This window comes from Varanus komodoensis, unplaced genomic scaffold, assembly GCF_004798865.1.
Source record: "Varanus komodoensis strain SLA01 unplaced genomic scaffold, ASM479886v1 scaffold9, whole genome shotgun sequence".
In the NCBI taxonomy this organism is placed as follows: Eukaryota; Metazoa; Chordata; class Lepidosauria; order Squamata; family Varanidae; genus Varanus; species Varanus komodoensis.
This window is the reverse complement of record NW_025336598.1, coordinates 20,079,357-20,099,857: the sequence shown is the minus strand read 5'-3', so window position 1 is coordinate 20,099,857 and position 20,501 is coordinate 20,079,357. Positions and strand designations below refer to the sequence as shown.

At 39.6% G+C, this 20,501-nt stretch overlaps 1 protein-coding gene across 12 annotated transcripts in view; it reads left to right on the top strand.

Annotated features, from left to right (window-relative positions):
* Positions 1 to 20,347, top strand: part of APBB2 (amyloid beta precursor protein binding family B member 2) — a 174,951-nt gene extending 154,604 nt beyond the window's left edge. For 10 of the 12 annotated variants that reach the window (XM_044417637.1, XM_044417641.1, XM_044417640.1 and 7 more), the window contains 6 exons: positions 8,630 to 8,744; positions 10,245 to 10,332; positions 12,089 to 12,172; positions 12,842 to 12,957; positions 13,797 to 13,976; positions 15,108 to 20,347. In XM_044417637.1, coding sequence (XP_044273572.1) covers positions 8,630 to 8,744; positions 10,245 to 10,332; positions 12,089 to 12,172; positions 12,842 to 12,957; positions 13,797 to 13,976; positions 15,108 to 15,275 — 751 coding nt within the window. In that variant the 3' untranslated portion in view covers positions 15,276 to 20,347. The remainder of the gene's footprint in view (positions 1 to 8,629; positions 8,745 to 10,244; positions 10,333 to 12,088; positions 12,173 to 12,841; positions 12,958 to 13,796; positions 13,977 to 15,107) is intronic. The other 2 variants (XM_044417639.1, XM_044417649.1) reach the window with 1 other exon arrangement.
* Positions 20,348 to 20,501: the final 154 nt, after the last annotated feature.

The following is a 20,501-nucleotide window of genomic DNA, read 5'->3' as shown; positions in this document are numbered from 1 at the left end:
AGTTCACTCCAAATTGATTTAGAAGATCAGGGAAATGTGTGCTACAGGAAAATGGGAAGGAAAGGGAGCTTTCTTCTCAAATGGCTCTTGCATGTTCCTAAATCAGCCTTCTCCAAACTGATGTGTTGGAATACAATGCCCGTTATCCCTGGACAGGTTATGCCTGCTTGGATGATAAGAGTTATAATCCAAAACAACTGAACCACATCAGATCCAGGAAGGCTGCCCTAGATATTTACCCCATTCTTGACTCTCATCCTCAAAATAATAAGCAGGCTAACCATGTAGTCCTACATATATAGAAACATAGAAACAGAGCGAGTCAGAAGGGATCCCCAGGGCCATCTAGTCTGACCCCTGGCTCCACTTATGACATGACATAGCTGTTCATCTGTATGTTTGTTTATAAGTCTAAGGATGTAACCCTGAAAAGAAAAAGCTGTCTGGTCCAGTGGAGTCAGCAGGTTTAATGCCAACAAGCCAGAGTTCCTAGAAGAGGAATAACAAGGTAGAGTTTCATTCAAGGGGGAAAAAAGCAACCTGGGCTTCCTTCCCAGAGCCTGCCTTTTGAGCATGTCTCTGGGGGATGATTTCCTATTTCTTTGGGAAGCAGTTTGTATCTTCACTGTCTTGCAGAGTAGTGGAAACAAGTCAGGCTTTGTAGCATGCGAACACGTAGGACAGAAAGTGTGGGGCCAGAAATCCCAAAAGCCAGAAGAGTGACTGGATAAGTTAGCCTTTCTCTACCAGTTCCCTTGACATGTTAAAAGGAACTCTTATCATCCCCAGCCATTGGCTGTGCTGGCTGGATATAATGGCAGATTTAGACTAATTTGTCTGATGGAGTACTAGGATGGGAGAAACTGGGATAAAATTTCTGTTGGGTGGTGGGATTCATTGCCCTGCTTAGCTCCTGGTTCCTCCCATTTAATAGCAAAACCAAAATAAACTGTACAAAATGTCAGAAGAATACATTATCCAAACTAGAACAAATCATTCATATTCCATAATTCAGCTTTTCTTGATACAGTCATATAGACCTAGGTAGATACAGGGCACAGTGTTTCAAAATGTTGAATTTAACACTCTCAGAAATGATTTTTATAGTTTTACATGCAGCCTCCTAACATAGGAACTTAAGTATTGGTGTCACTAATGTAACGGGCATTTATAGACACTAATGGACATTTATAGGAATTGCTCTGTGACCTTCATGAAGGGCACAGAGATGGGAATGGAAGTAGGCAGCTTCTGTCCTTTTTGGAGTTTCTGGCAAAGTGTTTCTTCTACTGGCTTTCCCTTCACTGCCTGCAGTGCTCTAGCCTACATATCAAGTCAGTAGGAAGATTCTGGAAAGGTCTAGTATGCTAAGTCCTCTTCATGTTGATTATCTCCTTAAAATATCAGTAGGGTTGAGGAAAAAAGAATGGCCTGCTTTGGAGCCACACTGGAGGAAACAAGAGGGAGGGGAGGAGCAAAGGCAGGGAAAAGGGAAGTGGGTGGCCACTAGAGAAATAACTTATTTGCAAAGCTTTTCTTAGCAGTGCCTAGAAATAGTCCTTTATACATGCCTAGTGAATGAATAATTTTTCTTACAGTTGTTACTGGTTGCCAGGCAAGCAGGGCAAGACAGTTAAAAGAAAGGGAGTGAGGAGAGCAAGGCCAGAAAAAGGAAGGAGAAAAGTGGAGAAAGAGCATTCCAGTGGACAAGAGAAGAGGAGGAAGAAGGGAAAAGAATAGTGTTACCCCACTTTCCTGTATTGAAAGTGATCTACTCTCCGCAGAGCTGGTCTTACCCTTTCGATCCCAGGAGCCATTGGAGCTCTTACAGTTAATTTCTCTGGAAGGCTTCCAGCCCATGGAGTTGGCTGTCCAAGAGAGTGGTTAGTGGAAGGGAAATGGTGTAAATGGAGCCCCCTTTCCATCATACTACAACACCTTGAATGGCCTTATTGTGACCCTTGACTAAAACAGCAAAATGAGGATATCCCAGAAAAGCCGGAGGAGAGCATGCTCTGAAGTGGCAGGTTTAGAAATGGAGCATGTTAAAAGAAAAATGCTGAATCAAGGATGCCAATTCTTCCTAGCACAGTCGTCTGGAGATTGCCAACTGTCCCATATGCAGTGAAATGCACAGAAGGAACTTGTAAATAAAAGCAGTTGCCTAAATGTTTCTGTGCTCATGAAACGAATAGAGGAAGAAGGGTATAATCCCATATGATCTTGCCAGACTAGTATTACACTATGATTTATTATTTTAAATCTTTGGGGTATGCCAAATAGGCCTAGATGTGCTTCCTGATTCATTCCATCTGTATAATACATCTTTACATTTTAAATTTCCAGAAACATTTGTAGGCATACACAGTTTGCAGGAGTAAAGTAAATAGGTTATTCAGCTGCCTACTAAACACTGCCTAAGACTATATCCTTAATGGAGCTCAATGCATATGAAAGTCAATGGTTTTGATAGCATCAGGGAATTCTTTTCTTCAAGTCTAAAACTCGGTGAACCTCAACAGTACAATCTTCTTACTGTGCCCTGGAGGGAATGCTACTAAGGGATAAGAAAGTGGTTTTCCTTGGCATTCATATTTCATGAACTGTATGGAGTACTGGAAGATGTGCTATTTGCTTAAAGTAGAAAAGAACAGATACTGAAATGCTGAAATACAGATCCACAAACAGTATAAGCAATCATGGTTGTACTGGGCAGTAACTGAGATCAGATCAAATTTCACAAAACAATGGAATGAAAACTGGCATTCAGTTGAAAGACATGGTTGTGTGTGTGTGGGTTGTTTGTTCATTTGTTCTGAGCGAGAAAATAACATAACCATCTGAAGTACAAGTCTAATTTGAATGGCAAGCCTGCTTTTCTCTGCCTTTCCTCAATTTAACCTGTTCAAGAAAGAGTTAAAAAAGAATTACAAAACATGGTATAGCAAAGAAGTCTAGAGAAATAATATATAAAAATACTCTATTGGGGTTGCTATGATCACTCTTTCCTTTCCGTCGGAAGAGAAAAATATTCCAGACATGCAGAGAGTTCTTTTTAAAACTTTATTGCAATGAAAGGAACAGAAAAGTATGTTTTCCTTCCCATTTTTCTGTTCACCTGAGCACATGTTCACACACCCCTTTTGAACCCTGCTCCCGGCCTCTTGTTCCCTCCTCCTTTCCCCTAACTGGCTAATAGGGTACTGAGAGTTTACACTCTTTCTGCCCGCCCACTCTGTGCTGCCCCAACATCAGCCCTGCTTCCCAATCCAGCCCTGCCCCTGGTGGGCTACAATAGGCTCATTTTGTTCTGCCCAGCTTGTCAGTAAACAATCAGGAAGTATTTGGCCCTCCTGCCTACTTGCCTGTTTCCCCATACCTTGTGCTATCTGATTTTAGCCCCTCCCCTCCTTTGGGCTAAGGAATTTTTTTTTGTTACCCTTTTGAATGTCTTTACTCCCTTGTTTCAAATCATCCTTTCACACCTATCAGGGTGATCAGTCATAAAACTGAGCAGCTAATCTTCAGATCAGGCAGGCTTTGTAAGAGGAGCATGCAGTAAACCACCATGTAAGAAGCCATATTTATGCACAAGAATGAAAGGGCTCCATATGAGATGCAAGACTCGTTATACCTCTTAAGCTCAATGGCATGATGGCTCAGGATTGCTGTGTATGCATTAACCAAAACCTTAGACAGCAGTTCATAGTGTGGCCCACAAGTCTCAAAACATGTATGCAAGTGGAAGAATGGGCTCGTCCCAGCCTGGCCTTGTCAATGGCAGCACATCCCGCAGCAGAGTCTGGGGAGGGACTTCCTTCATCCTCTCTTCCTTCTTTGTTTTCCTACATGGATTGCAGGCACTGCTACCGAAATCAGAAACTGAAGGGATTTTTCAAGCAGAGGTGCAGAAAGGAGCAGGAAGAGGGGATTCTAGCTAATTTAAATTATGTTGAAGATGATGGGCAGCTGATAAAGTGAGAGTAATTGGTGCCTGAAGAAAAAGGGATGCAAGAGAGGACTGTTGTTTTACCCTTCCTCCATGAAGGTTATTTTTATATTTCCTAGGAATGAGAAGACGATTCCCAAGGGACACTGCCAGCATCTGAGCAGTCACTTACCTTCAGCATAACCCATTCTCACAGGGATCTTATGAGGATGGGAGAGGGCCTTTGTATGCTACCTGCACTTCTCAGAGGAAAATATAATGTGGAAAGTCAAAAGACTTTCAAACCAGTTTTCTTCCTTGTAGTTCAGAAAGATACACATCTTGGGATTCACTAGAGCTTTAGCGCTGAGGTCCTTCCTCCCACCACTCCCAGGCAGGAGCAACAGCTGGCTTAACTTCATGGGTTTTACAGTTTGGAAAGGACAGTGAGTCCCAGGAGAAGCTTATTGGAGAGTGACTGGAACTGCAGTTAAACTGCAGAAGAGAGCACTGGAAGGGGGGAAATTAGAATATTCAAAATTAAAAAGGCAACTAAGGAGCATAAGATGTTGACTGCTGATAAATTAGAGAGGAGGAGGAGGAGGAGATGAACCCCACTATGAAGAATAGCACAATTGACAGATGGGGTTTGGTGAATGAGGTCAACTTCACAGCTCCTGTAATAGGACCAGGGAAGTGGGAATATGTGCTTACAGCTCTAGGGCACTTTCATTTGATTGCTACCTAATTTCCAAAATAATATTTTATGAGATCATCTCCTTTTGATGGCCATACCATTTTCATGTTAGAACATTCCCATCACTTTGCCTATGGTAGTTATTTTTCTCAGTATGAGTTTCTATAATCACAAACTGCTCCAACATTGTCTTCAGAAAAATGAATAAACTCCAGATAGAAAAAAGTGTTTGATAAAGGGAGGATGAATGGAATGATTAGTTAGGAATTTGTTTGTTGTAAATTAACTCCAGAAGCATTAATCTATTGCACATGAAGAAATGAACAATAATCACATGTTATTCAGAAAAAAGGACTTAATTTCAAAGGAATTTAAAACTCACATATGAAAACAGTCAAACATGCTAGATATTGTATCAACTGAGATATCTGAAACATAGAAACATTGTGGAAGCTCGAGATGGGCAGGAAAAAGTTTTTGCTCCAGATTTTACCTTTCAGAAGTGCAACCTCTTGCTGCAACACCAAAAATAAATGTGTGGCTCTGGTCCTATCTATTTTTTTATTAATACACACTCATTGACATCTTTCAGACTGCGTTTAATTGGGATGTCTCATGGGGTATTAATATAATGACTACTCACACTCACACTGGGCAGTGTTAACATAAATTCTATTTTATGTCACTACATTTAACCATCATTGCACACTTTAATGGTGCTTAACTGGGTGTTAAATTAGCATGAAACCCCAGGCCCTATCAATTAGTTCAGAAGGATAATTCTTTCAAAGAATAAAATTAAAAGAACCAAATACTTTATTATTTTTCATGCTGGTTCAGTTTCATTATTTTTTAAAATGGAGTTCTTATTTGGTGTTGTAATAAACCAACCAAAGCAGCTTAAACTAATGGATTCTCATCTGTGTTATAGCTGATAAACAAAAACACCATGCCATGGCCTACAGAGAATTACATTCATTGATTCCCACCGCTGCCTCTACCTTCCAAATCATCCTGTTTTCTGCCTTTGGTTTGGAATAACAGCTCAAGCTAATTTTATTGATTTTTCAGAGTTGCTATCAAGCAGAGTGTAAAAACTATATACATAAAGGTAAATGCCTGTTTTTGTAGAAAATTACAACATTACACGGCAGATGTTAGAAAACTATGCCCTGGGGTCTCATTTGGCAACACTTCTTAATATTTTGAATTGAACAAGGCCAAGACAGCTACACTGACTTTGCCTGCTCATTGGCTCCTGTAACAGTCACAACAAAAGGGGCTTTCTCCATCCCAGCCATGCATGGGCAGTAGTCCATCCTTCCCCTTACTTCTTCCAAAGATAGTATATGTAGCTCCCTTTTGTGTATCTGCTTGGCCAAGATGAAATCAGCTTGGGTTAGATAGCCATGCATAACCCATGATCTGTTACTTAACCTTTGCCTCTGACAAAAACACTTCATGCTTCTCTTAGTCACAGCTTTATGCTCATATTGTAAGTCATCAAGCATACACAAAAGGAACCTACAGTAGGAAGGGAAAGCATCTTGGTTCCGCATTAAAGTGTGCATTGTTTGTTCTATACAAAATTTATATATTATTTTAATCTTCCAAATTTACATATCTATACTGCCCAGTAGTCAAAGCTCAATTTCTTGATCCAATTATAGCCTAATCGGACCCTCCTGTCACATGATCTTAGCCTCCTGGAGGTTTGCATAACCCCCTGACAAAGCCATTTGTCTGACCTATTTGTTTTCCTGCTTGATACCTCCACATGGAGGTGGTAGTCCCATGGGTTTAGTGTTCAACTGGGGGACCTGAATTGCAATATCTTCTCAACCTTAAAGGCATTTAGTGATCTTTGGTCAGTGTCAACCTACTGTACAATTTTTCTGTGGATATAACACAATAACTGCACATACACCCTGAGCAGCTGGGATACAGAACAAGACCTAAATGTTTCTTACTTCCCTGCTTTGTAAAGAACTGACAGAATTCAAAACACTTTGAATTTTCCAGCATGGATTGAGAAATCTACAAGTTCTTCTGTAAAGCAAGTAAACAGTTTGCCCATAAATCTCTTACCATGTTAATCAGCTTGAAATAAGCTGGAATAGAATTGAGGTTAACAGAGCAAATGGCCCAGGAAAGATTCCACAATGAGGGAAATGGATGAGAAAGCAAAGGTGAAGGCTCCTGCGATGTATTCAAATATTGAATGCTTCTTGCTTTGTGAGGAAAATATTCTCTTGATCTTCCTGGCCTTTGCATTGTCATGAATGTTCAAGGTAGATGGACCTTTGTGATAATACAGGATGGGTGTGAATTGGAGCTTTCTAATGGTTCACTGGGAAAGAAATGTCTGAAGCACATCAGGGCTTAAACTATGTTGGTCCTCTCCTGGAGTATTTAAAAAGAACCTCTGTCTCAGCCAAACACTCTTGTGAACTGTGTCTGTGGATTTTCCTAAGCTTGCTACTTGATTAATTATTGAAGTTGCCTTATCCACTGGACCTTGCCGGAAGGAAAGAGCCACATTCAATAACTAATGTTGATAGATGATTTCATGGCAGATGTTTCTCACTCTTCCTCCTCCTCACCACAACCATAAATCTTCAACACTAGTACTTGAATGTGTTTGGCTTAAAAGGAAGGAATCTACTAGTGTCTTTTTCTTTTGCCTAAGAATCGTCAACCTATCAATGTGGACAATAGAAGGATAATTAGAATTACACATAATTTCAGGCTGGCAGGAGAAGGAGCAAATAAATTTCATTAGGGGAAAGGGGGTGGGTTTCCAACACAGTTCAGCTTCCTGCTCTTGGAGGTATTTGGGCTATATTAAGAGCATTACTTGTTCTTTCATTAAAAAAAATCAGTTTAACAGCATGATCTAAATATTTTGATGATCTGCACTTTAGTGCCAATAGTTTGGTTTATAATTCCTGGTCCTGATGATGGTTTTATCCTCTAATCTATGGTATATTTATAGTACTGTCTTTCTGCTGGCTTTTTAATTGTTTGCGGATTTTATTGTGTTTTAAACTGCATAATACCTAGAAGGACTTGGTTGATGATCCGTTTAAGAAATCTAACATATAAATCCATATATTTTGAGTAGTCTCACACCTTTTCTTGTTTTGAAGCAAAGGGATTTGTGCCTCTGATGTTCTTTGCTAACACACAGACTCATTCACTTCTTTGGGCACCCAGTGGATCAGTTTGCGTGCAAATCATGGTGTGTGCAAGGCAGCATCATTTCCATAATCACTACCCAGGTCCCACTTGCCATGTCATCCGAACTCACAGGCTGTTGTAGGGTTATTGGGGCTGAGCGGGGGTGGGGGGAAGTTCATTCCTCATCTAGCAAATGATGCCACCCAGGATCAGGCAATATAAATAAATATGACAATCTCCAACCTGAGCAGTGCTTAGGAAATCATTCCCCAGATACCACAGTTTTAGTCCACATGGTTTAAATATGTCACAATGACTTGATTTGATTGTGCCAGCCAGGTCAGTATTTAGTACCAGTGAGCTGGCTAAAAATATAGATGTTGGTGGGTGAGACAAGGGGCGTTCCTCACAAACTAGCCTTCCTTAACAGTGCCTCTGATCAGACGTGTGTACAAGGCACAAAATGTAGCATATTCTAGATATAAATGATATCATGGACCTGAAAGTTAAAGTAACCTCTTTCCATTTTTCCAGAACTAAGCTCAAAAGGCTGACAATCGCATGGATATGTCACTCTTGGTCTCAGTCTGCTAGCAGAAGTCCCCAGATAAGGCAAAAGAGGGCCAGAGTGAGCACTCTGGCTAGCTTCTGCCTCCCTTCTGTGAATGTCAGGCAGGCCAGGGGAGACGCTTCTGTTGCTGCCTCCACTCTTACAGGCAACAATTTAATGCCCATACCATTGTCTTTTACTTTGCCACTGAAGCAGGTCTTTTTGTATGTGAACACTCTTAACTTTAATAAATCACCTACTTATGTTTGCACAGGGACTTTGCCTACGTAGCAAGAGACCGAGACACGAGGATTTTGAAATGCCACGTATTTCGATGTGATACACCAGCAAAAGCCATTGCCACAAGTCTGCACGAAATCTGTTCGAAGGCAAGCTTTTGACTTGTTTAAAATATAAGAAGCCCAAGTGGTCACTTGATGTTTTCCTTACATTCAGTGCAGCTGTAATTAAGAAAATAAGTTCCCATACCGTAATCTCTAATATTTTCTACAAAAGTAAGTCTCATTGATTTCAATGGAACCAGCTTCTGTGTAATTGCAGTACAAGGCACACTGCACTTGCTATGCAAAGAAATGTATGATACTTCTGTACAGGAAAATGCTTCATAATGGAGAATTTGATCAATAGTAGACATAACTAGAGTAAATCAAGAAGACTTAAGTTAGCCTGAACTCTTTTCAGCGGCTCTATTCTAAGCATGGCTAAATCTGGATCCAAGCCAGAGTGTTTAGAAATGAAGACGGGGTGTGCAACATTTCCCTTCTGACATATTCCTGCTTCAACACCCCACCCACCTCTTTTTCACTCCTCATGCACAGGACTTCAGCTGTGAGTTTTTAACTTAGCCCATTAAACTGGCAGCCTCTCTATTAATGGGTTTGTTATTTAATTTTACTCTGTTATGGACATGTGAGCACAGCAACTTGGAGATCTGTTTTTGGATCAAGAAAAATAAAGTTGTACATAGTTTCTATTGCTTTCAGGGCAGGGTGTTTTGACCTAATGACGGCACCCTATGGCTGGCCACTAGAGCAAACACCTAGAGCCTTAGAATAAGTGTTAGGTTTTATCATGGCTGGCTTGAGATGGGGCAGAAAAGTGCTTAGGATGGCACATGAGTTGCCCATGCCCTGCTGCCTGTATTACTGCTTCTGTGGCAAGCCCAGACACCTGCAGATGTGCCAGGAGGGGGCTTTGTGTCATCCCCGGCTGCTGCAGCCCTCTTGTGCCTTTTGTCAGAACCATACTGCAGTTTGCCTTTGCAAAAGTCTAACAAATGCATTTGTGATGTGACAGTCCAAAGGATCAGGTTTCTAGAGTACCGGACTACAGAAGATCTTTCTGTATAAAGTTTTTTTAGCAGTCCATTTCATGAAGACTACAAATATACTTCAGTAAATCAGGAAAACATTTAAGTTTCCCAACTAGTTGGTTGTTACTTTTGCTCCAGTGTTGCTTTGCAATATGATTTTAGGTTCCCTAAATTTGTCCAATACGTGCTGTTAAATAAAGCCTGCAGAAATAAACCCTGCAGACCTAAATGAGGTTTACTCTGAAATAGGGGTGCAGCCATCTTTAACATATTTGGGAGTGAGTTCCATTCGGTTGGATCCAGACATAGTCCTAGTTAAGATAGATAGGCTGCAATTGATGGGGCTTAAGTTGGTCATGACCAAATGAGTTTAGTGGGACTTACTTCTAAATCGACATGAATAGAATCCTGCCTGTCTTACAGCATAAAAGACAAACCTTTAAAGAAAGCCCCTTTGAAAGATTTAAAAATTTTGGATAATGAAAAGAGGGTCATAATGCCAGCAAAATCCATGCTACTGCACTATATGGAAGAAAAATACTGTATTACTTTCCAGATTATGGCTGAGCGGAAGAATGCCAAAGCTGTGGCTTGCAGCTCATTGCAAGAGCGGACAGCTGCCACCCTTGATGTTCCCTTGCAAGGTACTGTATGGACTGGGATATTGTCTTCACTGCACACTAACTGCTTCCTTTTGTAATGTTAAATGACCACTAAACACGCTTAAAATATTTATGGCTTCTCTTCAGAGAGGTAGCCATTTCAAAGAGGTAGCAGATACAACCGAGAGCCTTGTAGCACATTAAGCACTAACAAATGTATCCTGGGATACATTTTGTAGACTGGTCCACAAACTCTTAGGCAAAAAGAAATGTGTTGGTCTGTATGCTGTTATTTATATTTGTGGTATGCAAGATTTGCTAAACTTACATCTCTATATTAAGTGGTAAATGTACTAGACTATTTTTGACCTTCTTTTAAAGGCTGACAGAATATATGTTAGATCCAAACATTTATGAACTTGAACATATCTGATTATTATATTTCTAGCCCACCTTTTTTCCTTCCAAAGAACTCAAGGCAGCTTACATAATCCTCCTCCTCCTCTCAATCTTATCCTCACAACAAACAACCCTGTGAGGTAGGTTGGGCTAAAAGTCTGTGACTGACCCAAAGTACCCAGTGAGAACTGAATAGAAACTAGAACACAGATCACCTGAGTCTCAGTCCCACATTCTTAACCACTACACAAACCTACTGTTGAATGCATTCAGTATTAAACTACTACCAAGCAAGCTATTTTAGCAGCATTGTTTATGGTTACTTTGATGCCTCATAGCAAACATATATTTCTTGAGCAATAATTGCATATGGTCTTGACACATTAAATGCTGTCCCTACCTATAACTCAGAACTATAGTTAATGAACAGGATATTTTTGTCAACAATTGGCCATGTTCCAAGCAATGTTCTGGACTTAGGAATACACTTGAGATGGTCATAAAGATTATGTATACCTCCTTAAGGATTGTGAGTAGATATATCAGTGTACATGTTCAGTATTGGTGTAATACAAATGCAGTGTCATGCTTAGGAATGATGTATTGATTCAGTAATAGGTCCTTCCAATCCTAAACACATCCCTGTTGACTCAGCAAACCATAACTGGGATTAAGGTAGAAAAATCTGATTTCGTGCAAACCTTTAGAGCAGGGATGGGCAATTGGTGATCTTCCAGATGTTGATGAACTACATCTCCCATCAGCCCTAGCTAGCAGCCAATAGAGAAGAACGATAGGAGCTGCTGTCCAGCAACATCTTGAAGATCAGTTGTTGCCAGTCCCAACTTTAGAGTGGTCAAAGTCCTTTATACCAAGTCAGACTTTTGGTCCATCTTTTTTACTACAGTCTAAAAGTCTAGCTAGCAGTAGCTCTCCAAGGTCTTTCCCAGTCTTCCTGTCTTTGATATTTTTAGCTGAAATCTATGATGACACAGACTGCCTTTGCACTATGACAACTACTATTCCATTTCCCAGAATGTGTGAAACATGAGCATAATCCTGTGGATTTTGAGGCATGATTAATTAAGCTTCCTTAACTCCGGAACATGGCTCTCTGCTTGTGTGTGCCTTTCTGTCTGTCTCCTCCTTGCTCTCTCTCACACAAAGAATTTGCTTTGCATGACTGAAAGGCTGTGGTGTGCTTTTCCTTAATTCCCCCAGAAATTAGCTAGGATCTTTTTTAAGGTTGAAGTAGAAGGAGCACAGGTTTATTGGAATCAATAATTGTATGCCTAGAAATCAATTACCTGGTAAATTATTTCTTCTGTCATTAAAATAAGGATGTTTTGCATGATGGGAATGTTGATGAGATGAAATTGATTTTTTTGTTCCCATGCAGTAGATTTCCCAACACCAAAGACAGAGCTGGTCCAGAAGTTCCATGTACAGTACTTGGGCATGTTACCTGTAGCTAAGCCAGTGGGTATGTAGCATCCTTGTTCATCACTACCTTAACATTTGTCTGTCAACATCTGAGAGCTAATTTCTGTGTGCCATTCACAGGTGAACAACAAAAACGGGATTAAAACACACCTTAATCATAGAATGTTCTATCCAGTATAGCACACTGATTCTGACTGTAGCATTTTAGCAATCTTTTCTTTAAAAAAAGGTTCTCATAGCACTTTATAAAAACCAATAATGCAGCAGTCACTGCCCTCAAATGCAAAAGAGACAACACAATAGGAAAAGGGATTGGGCTGGAGGATGAATAATGCACAAACTCAGGGACTAGTTTGTGGGTTGGTAACCTCAGACCCAAAGACCAAGTTTGGCTGTCCTGGGACCTGACCTATGGCTCTCCTAGGTTTCCTGAATGACTGTATGCCCATCTCCTCAAATCACTGATTGTTTGGAGATTTCCTGACCTTTATCCCCCTTCTAAAACATTGAAATGCATTTCCTGAGGCTTCATTACTGTCAGTAAAAGCTTTAAACCCCAATACGTCAGCATGACTTGAATTTTGGGCCCAATCCCTTTTGTGTTTGTCCACCATTGCAATGTCATCTCCAAAAGCTTCTCTAAACTTGAATTCAGCACTTGGGCTGAAAGCAGAATTGATCTTGTGTTTCTCTCTCTCTGCAACTACAGGGATGGACACACTTAATGGTGCTATAGAAAGTCTAATGGGTTCCTCTAGCAAGGAGGACTGGATACCTGTCACCATGAACGTTGCTGATGCGACCGTGACAGTCATCAGTGAAGGAGTAAGGCACAACCTGGCTTCTCTAAAATTAGGAACACATCATCTGCAGTGGCTTTTCTTAGCTGAGAAACTGGAACTTGCATTTATTGGTGTTTTACTTTTCTCCAATAAACTTTCATTTTATTTAGGTTTATTGGAAATAAAGAGAACTTGCTGTCGACATTGGCTGGCATCAGCTGCCCCGAGTTTCAGACAGGCGCCTTTTCCAGCTGGGCTTTGAATCAAAGATGTCCAGCATGCAGAGCTCATGTTGTGCTACCAAGTTACATGTACATGCCAAAGTACAGGCCCCTTCTCCATTCTCTCTCCCCTCGTCACAAAAGTGATCACTACTCATTACTGCACGTGTGTCTGGATCAGGACAAGTGTTCTGCCACTCACACTAGTTAGATGATGTGGTCTTTTTCACCAAGCACTCCCTGGTGATTCTGCAGGCTGTGGTTTTAGAAATGTAGATTTGTACATTCCTCTTCATGCTTCCAGAAGTAATCCATCTCTAGTTTTTTGGTTAATGCAGCAGCTTCTCATATATAGTCTTCATTGAAGTACTTACTGAAAGTTATTTTGTATGCAAAAATATCACATTTTTATTGTGATGGTTGATGTACTGGAAGAGTACTGTCTTTGTAGGGTCCTTCATGTATTTTTCTAGTCCAAGGATACTCATTTGTACTTTAGTCAGCCTTTTCTCTGCATGTTTTAGAAATTTGTTTTAGGTTTGCTCACTTAGCCCTAATTGGTGCTATTCAAAGAATTAATTAATTCAGCAGCCAGATTAGCAACTATTTAGACTCAGCTCCTAAAGCTAAATTATAGTGGAAACCTTTCCTACCTAACTAGAATGAAGAAGAAATTCTGGTGGAATGCCGGGTCCGGTTCTTGTCTTTCATGGGAGTGGGTAAGGATGTCCATACGTTTGCCTTCATTATGGATACGGGAAACCAGCATTTCGAGTGTCACGTTTTCTGGTGTGAGCCCAATGCTGGCAATGTATCGGAAGCTGTTCAGGCTGCTTGTATGGTAAGTAACTACAGTACAGTTTGTATAAGTAATCGGAAATTCAAACAAAGCAGTGCATCCAATTCCTTTTGAAATTATATTTTAAGTTATTTAAACACCATATGAAGCTTTATGTAAGTAAAATAATCCTAGTTATTTTTTAAAATTGTCCTGATAAATTGACCACTTTCTTTCATTCTGCACTTGCATCTTCACATTTAACACCATGTTTCTAAACATTAGTGTCACCTTCTTTCCTGCCTCCTTGGCTTTAATGCTATTAGCAGTCAATATTGCAAGCAATTACGTGCACAGAATGATAACCACAGAAATAGTGTAAAGCATGAGAGGCGCAGAAATCAGCCTCAGCATTTTGCAAGAGAACAATGTGCATTTACAAAAAGAAACAACGGAAAGAAAGAATTACAAGGTTGATGTGAATAACCAGAATCCCCTGCTTCTGTGGAATTGTTCTGCATTTATTTCAAAGATGTTTGGTGGATATCCTCCTTTAAATTGCTGAGTGCCCTGGGCTACTGGAGGAAATTCCAGCACTAACCAGATAGTAAGCAGGGGCAACTTCTACCGTTCAGAGTAGGAGAAGGATCACTCCCAGCCACTACAATCAAGGTATATTCATTTAAATTTAGAGGTTTCTGTCTTATGACAAAGCTGCCAACATCCAAAAGACTTACACTTTTTTTAATGAATTGGTTGGTTATATAGCATCAAAACCACAGTGATTTGTCCTGGAGTTCACTAATGATTATTTATTTCCTTACTTACCATGACTGGGATCCTAACCAGTACTTTAGTAGGAGGGTGTCAGTTATGCCCACGGTGAATAATTGCTCTGAGAAGAAACTCCTGAAAGTGCTTTATACCTGCTCTTGTGTTGCACAAACCCTCTTTCAGTCTGATGCAGGTTACAAGCAGGAGCTTTATGAAGGTCCTCATCAAGTGCCATACATCACCAATAGGCATTTAGGTTGGTGGCTCAGAAATTGTGCAGACCTGTCCACTCATAGGCAAATCTCAGTCCTTCTGCAGATTAGTAGTTACTGTGTCATATAGACTTGGCAGAATGTTTTCCATAAAACTGAAGGGACGGCATCACGCTAATGATTGCAGAACACCTTTGCTTTCTTGCAGCTACGATATCAGAAGTGCTTGGTAGCCAGACCGCCTTCACAAAAAATCCGACCACCACCTCCTCCTGCAGACTCAATGACCAGAAGAGTCACTACTAATGTAAAACGAGGGGTATTGTCCCTCATTGACACTTTGAAACAGAAACGCCCTGTTACTGACACACCATAGCAACTTACAAGCAAGCAAGTTTTCTTAGAACATCTAGCAGAAGATACAGTAGCCACATTAAAGAAGATGAACTGATTTTTGGCCTTCCAGTTAAATTGGTGATGCTTTGTCTCCAGAGAATTTACCCATATCAAAATAATATTAGACAAGCATGTTCTCTCGTTCTTGCCACCATCATGTGATATGAAAAGAAGCATGAGTAATTTTTTTTCTGTGAGTTACGCACCATGAGAAGTGGAAGGTCTGCTTTCCAACTGTAAATATTATGAACATTACTTCAGTTCACCCATACACAGGAAGAGAATCTGGCACGTCGCTCCTGAACCCTGGCGAGAACCGTGCCCAACCCGTCACCATCCTGCGCTGGATTTGTCACAAACAGTCCTGAAATTCTGCTGCACTTTGCCCCCATTTTAAACACTGAAGTACATACCAAGTATTAGTTACTATTATATGATTGTAATATGAATACTGAGCTTTTTATTTTTATTGCATTCATTAACCAATCTTTCATCTTGTGCACCATAGTAATCATTATTTAATCTTTTCTGTCTGCAAATTGGCTAAGCTTCAACATGACAAGTTTCTTATACAAATAACACTTCTATGCTGAAAATAATGTACAAACAATATTCCAACTTGTTGCCATTGCATTCAACAGTTTCATTGTATATACCAGCCCTGGGAAGCTGCCCCAGCTCACCTTTTCCCAGCATTCATATATAAACAACAAAATAGAAGTGCAATATTGTTGCATCACACAAACATAGTAGTTTGTGTGCTTTCTCTTATATTGAAGTGCTGTCCATGTGGGAAATCTGGCATATTTGAAGTGGCCTCCCTTTTTGAAAGTGTGTTTAAATACTAAATCATATTTAAACGGTCATTCTGGAAGTATGCATTGTCTTTCCATTTTGAAGCAAGCCAGTCCTGGCACTGGTGATACTAAAGCTCACCCACCTTAAATTTTTCATAGATACTGGCCTTTGCTTTTGTATGTATTTATCCTGATACATTGTGGAAGCTAAGCACTGGCTTGCCAATTGCCCTTGAAGGCTGAAAAAAAGTTTTTAAAACTGCATTTAACTTTTTACCATTCTAAACTGCATGTAATAGAATAGGCCATTGCATTACAAATGTAACTGGTACTTGAATTCCAATGCCAAGTGGAACTTCAGAATTAGAGAAGAAAATAATTTTTAAGAAGGGGAAGAAAAACTCAAGTCTCACAGGTTAGGTTTCTTGCCCTTAGGGTAGCAGTACATAAGCAGCCTAGTGAGTTTACATGGATTGTATCTTACTTGAGTTATAGGATTCAAACTATGTCCTATTTCATTTCCTCCCACCAAAGCTGGGTGCCGAGCCAGTAGTTTAATGGCACACATTAATGACGTTTTTACTACGTAAGATCTGTTCTAAGTTGCTGCCTTCTGAGAAACAATATTTTACTTTAAGTAAAATTAAGAAACTATACATTATCTAATAGATTTTGTCTGTGAGATACAGAGGCCAAACAGCATTTGACCTCTGAAATTTCAAGGAAAATTTGTCATGTTGCAGCTTCCATGACAAACACTACATGAAAGTTCCTTCTGACTTGTAATTGCACCTTACATCGTTTGTTGCTTCTAGTGGTTCTTTGGTATTTTTCATATGTACTATTTATCATTCATATAATATGTAGCACAAGTTCACCTGCACAGCTGCCAGAGGAAGAGCCTTAGAACCCCATTTATGCAGTGGTCATTTGCAAAATGGTAGAACTGAGGCTGTTCAGCATATCGAATGTACAAAGAGGGCAGGGAAGCCAGGCTTGGCTTTGGCACAGCTTCTCCTGCACACTCCCCACCCCAGGCCACAGAAAGGCAGAGCTGGCAGATTTATGCAAAAGCATCTAAAGTAGACCTTGCTCCTATCTTCTTTTGTACCACATGAAAAGGAGGCATGCAATTTGCCTTGTCTCCAATTTGTACAAAAGGTTTGAAGTATAGAAAGACTGAAGAGCTCAACACAAAGGCCTGTGTGAATCAGCCTATGGCAACATTGTAGAAAGCTTGTGCCCTCCAGATAGATTGGGACAATACCTCCCATCTTTCCTGGGGAATATAACAAATATAAGTCTACGTGGAGGGCCCAAGCTTAGGGAAGGCTGGGCTATAGTTTCCAAACAAGGCAGTGGGTAGAAGGTGCTAGGCCTTTGAAATTGCAGCAAAGGCATTTCTGAGAGGAAGAGCGAGATTACAAAACCCCTTGAGAATATTGCGCAAATCTTGCTTCTATTTTGGAAACTGTGTGTAAGAATGCACAATGTGTGCTCAAATATGTTATGCCTATCTTAGATGCTATGGCTTATTGTAGCTTTCTGCAATGAGCATACATGGCAAAATAGAAATGTGCATCATTAATATTTGAGGGTATATATGTTGCTTTCCTACACAGAAATTATACGCTGGAAGACAATAATTTCTAGGAAACTCGATTTGAGGCAAATGAGAAAGGCTGGAGAAAAATACTACAAACTGGAATAACTGGGCTCAGGCTAGAGTGTGAACTGCTTAAAAAAAGACTTTCCATCTAAAAGTACTCCCATTTTTCTCATACTTTCTCTCTCCCCACAAGGCCTTCTTTTTATTCTTACTCCAAGGACCATCAGCTGTTGTAAAATCAAGTTATAATAATTCTTGACATTAGCCATAGGCAACATAAGGCTATTTTACATATCCATATTTATCACTTGTTGACTGGAACATCAAGTAGTGACTTGCATGTGTGATTGTGTCACCATATCACACCTTTTCGTATCACTTCAATCTGTTGCTCAGTAGAGTCAGCTCATGCATTCAGTTGTAGGTCTTCAAGTGGTGAATAAACATCCATGCATATGTAAAGTAGCCACGGTGATCTACTGATCTTCGGTGAGAAAACATATTTATAATGGTCTTCCTCTATTTTTAAAGGTCTATTGCAGGGTAACAAGACCAGAACTGAGCCTATGCATAAAGAAACGTAAATTTTTTAAGTTATAATTTTTAAAAATGTGATTATTTTCTGACATCACCACCTATGCAATTTGAGTATAGGGGAATTTATCTTGTGTGTGAAAGAATAATTAACCTAAAAGGAGTACAGCTGCATAGCTTAATGATTACCAGACATTAGAATTGTAAACATGACAAGTCAAGCACATGGTACTTTTCAAGTAGGCAAATTCTTGGATCTGTTTTAGCCAAGTACTTGCATTCCATTTCACTTAAAGAACCCCTCACTTTTCACTCACCCCATTTTCAGAAAATGCATGCTGGCTAATGGCAGCCATCCTTCTTGAAAGTTATTTGTAACAATTAAGTAAATTGTACACAAGGTGGTTTTTTTTAATTGTATGCTTATTGCCCTATGGTCCTAGCCACTTCACAGGAAATTAATTCTAACTACTTTACAGCAAATGAATTCATTTGTATTTAAGTAGCCAGCAGATGTTTTGTGGAGCCCAACTTCTTCACATTCAGCAGAAATGCAATAGAATGTCTACCGAAGGTATTGGGAAGACAAATAGCTCTCTTTTCAAGTAGTTTTGGATTACTTGCTATATTATTGTTTTTAACTTTTGACTAATGTTTGGCATTAAGTTGCACTAGTTGAGAGTGGCATTCCCATTCCTTAAAATCCAAGTTTTTAATACAAAACCAAGACACTTATTTACCTGAACTTTGTTTATGGACTCTCCGTGGGCAGAAGCGCTATCTTTCTCTGAGTCCCAGATGCGGAGGACAACACAATAGGAAGGCCATCATGTTTATGACCTGTTTGTGAGCTTCCAGAGGCATCAAGCTGACTGCAGCTGGAAACAACGTGCTGGATTGGATGGAGCTTGGTCTGATTCAGTAGGGCAGTTCTTTTCATGAAAAACCACAAGCTTTTTTCTACCATGGCCAAAATGGGTTGAAGTATGAACAAATGCCAATGACTTTACTCAATGTTGTAGTGACACTTCTGTTATCTATGCATTCTTTATATCTGACAAGGCAGCCATGTTCACTATGCCTTGGATATTCCATGTCTTTTTTTGATTAACCTGTTAAATACAGCTTAAATATTTTATTTTATTTATTCTATTTTTACTGAAATATTCAATTAAGTTGACATATCTTTATTACTGGATGTGATCTTGCAACTATATCCAGTGCTAAGTAATCTCAGTGTATTATAGGTTGCCAAAAGACAGAGGATTTTTGTAATTATTTGTAGTCACCTTTTTAATTGAGTAGGTAGAAGTAAATGGCAAAATAATGTGTAAAGCTAACTTCTATTATTTTTTAAAACACAAAAAGCAAGTTAGATGCTGCTGTCACAGACAACCTCATTCATGTACTATGTTGAAGGAAGGGAGGAGACGGTTAACCAGTCATTTGTAATAGCTCCATACCTTTCTTCTCTCCCTCAATCTGCGTAGTTACCCTGTTTGTTACTTTGTTTATACAAATCAAGTACTATTTCTTTAAATATGTTTTTCATATAAAAATGAAGAACCATCTACAAAAGGAAGTAAAATGCATGAAATGGCACCAATTCTACTTCTATTACGAGACGTTCTTAGCCGTAAACTTTGTGTGCAGAACCACCTGAATTCAAAGGTGAAAGGATGGGGGCCTTTTATATCTGAGAAGAAATCCCTCAGAAAGCCAAGTACAAAGATGGCACCATTTACAAAGTTTTTAAGGAGTTTATTTTTAAAAGAAGTGTGAAGTCAATGAAACAGGAATATTAAATGTGAAGGAAAAATGGTTTTATCGGATTCTCCCTTAAGAACTCAGCTTCTAGAGGGCTATCATTGCCACCATTTGCTCCTCTTTTTGGCAGGCCTAGCTATTTGAGTGAAAGAAGTGTGACTAAGCAGAAGTAGCTTTGATTTATTTCACTATCTGGAAAAGAGAAAAGGGAAAATACACAGAGTTTATCTGCAAGAGCTCTCAGTATTACGTGAAGTAGTGGATTTTAAGACTTTTTTTCCAACATTGTCCACTTTTTACACATTTAAATGTAATCTGTTGCAAGAATAAATTTAGCTGCATTAAGTGCTTTCTTGTGTTTGTGCAGTCAAAACTTAAACTCAAGAATTATTACCACCTCAGAACTATCCAATGCATGAAAAAACTATCTAGAAAAGCCACCACTGCTACAAATAATTGTGTCAAGTTAGTAAAAGAAACAATTCTATCTCTTACATTA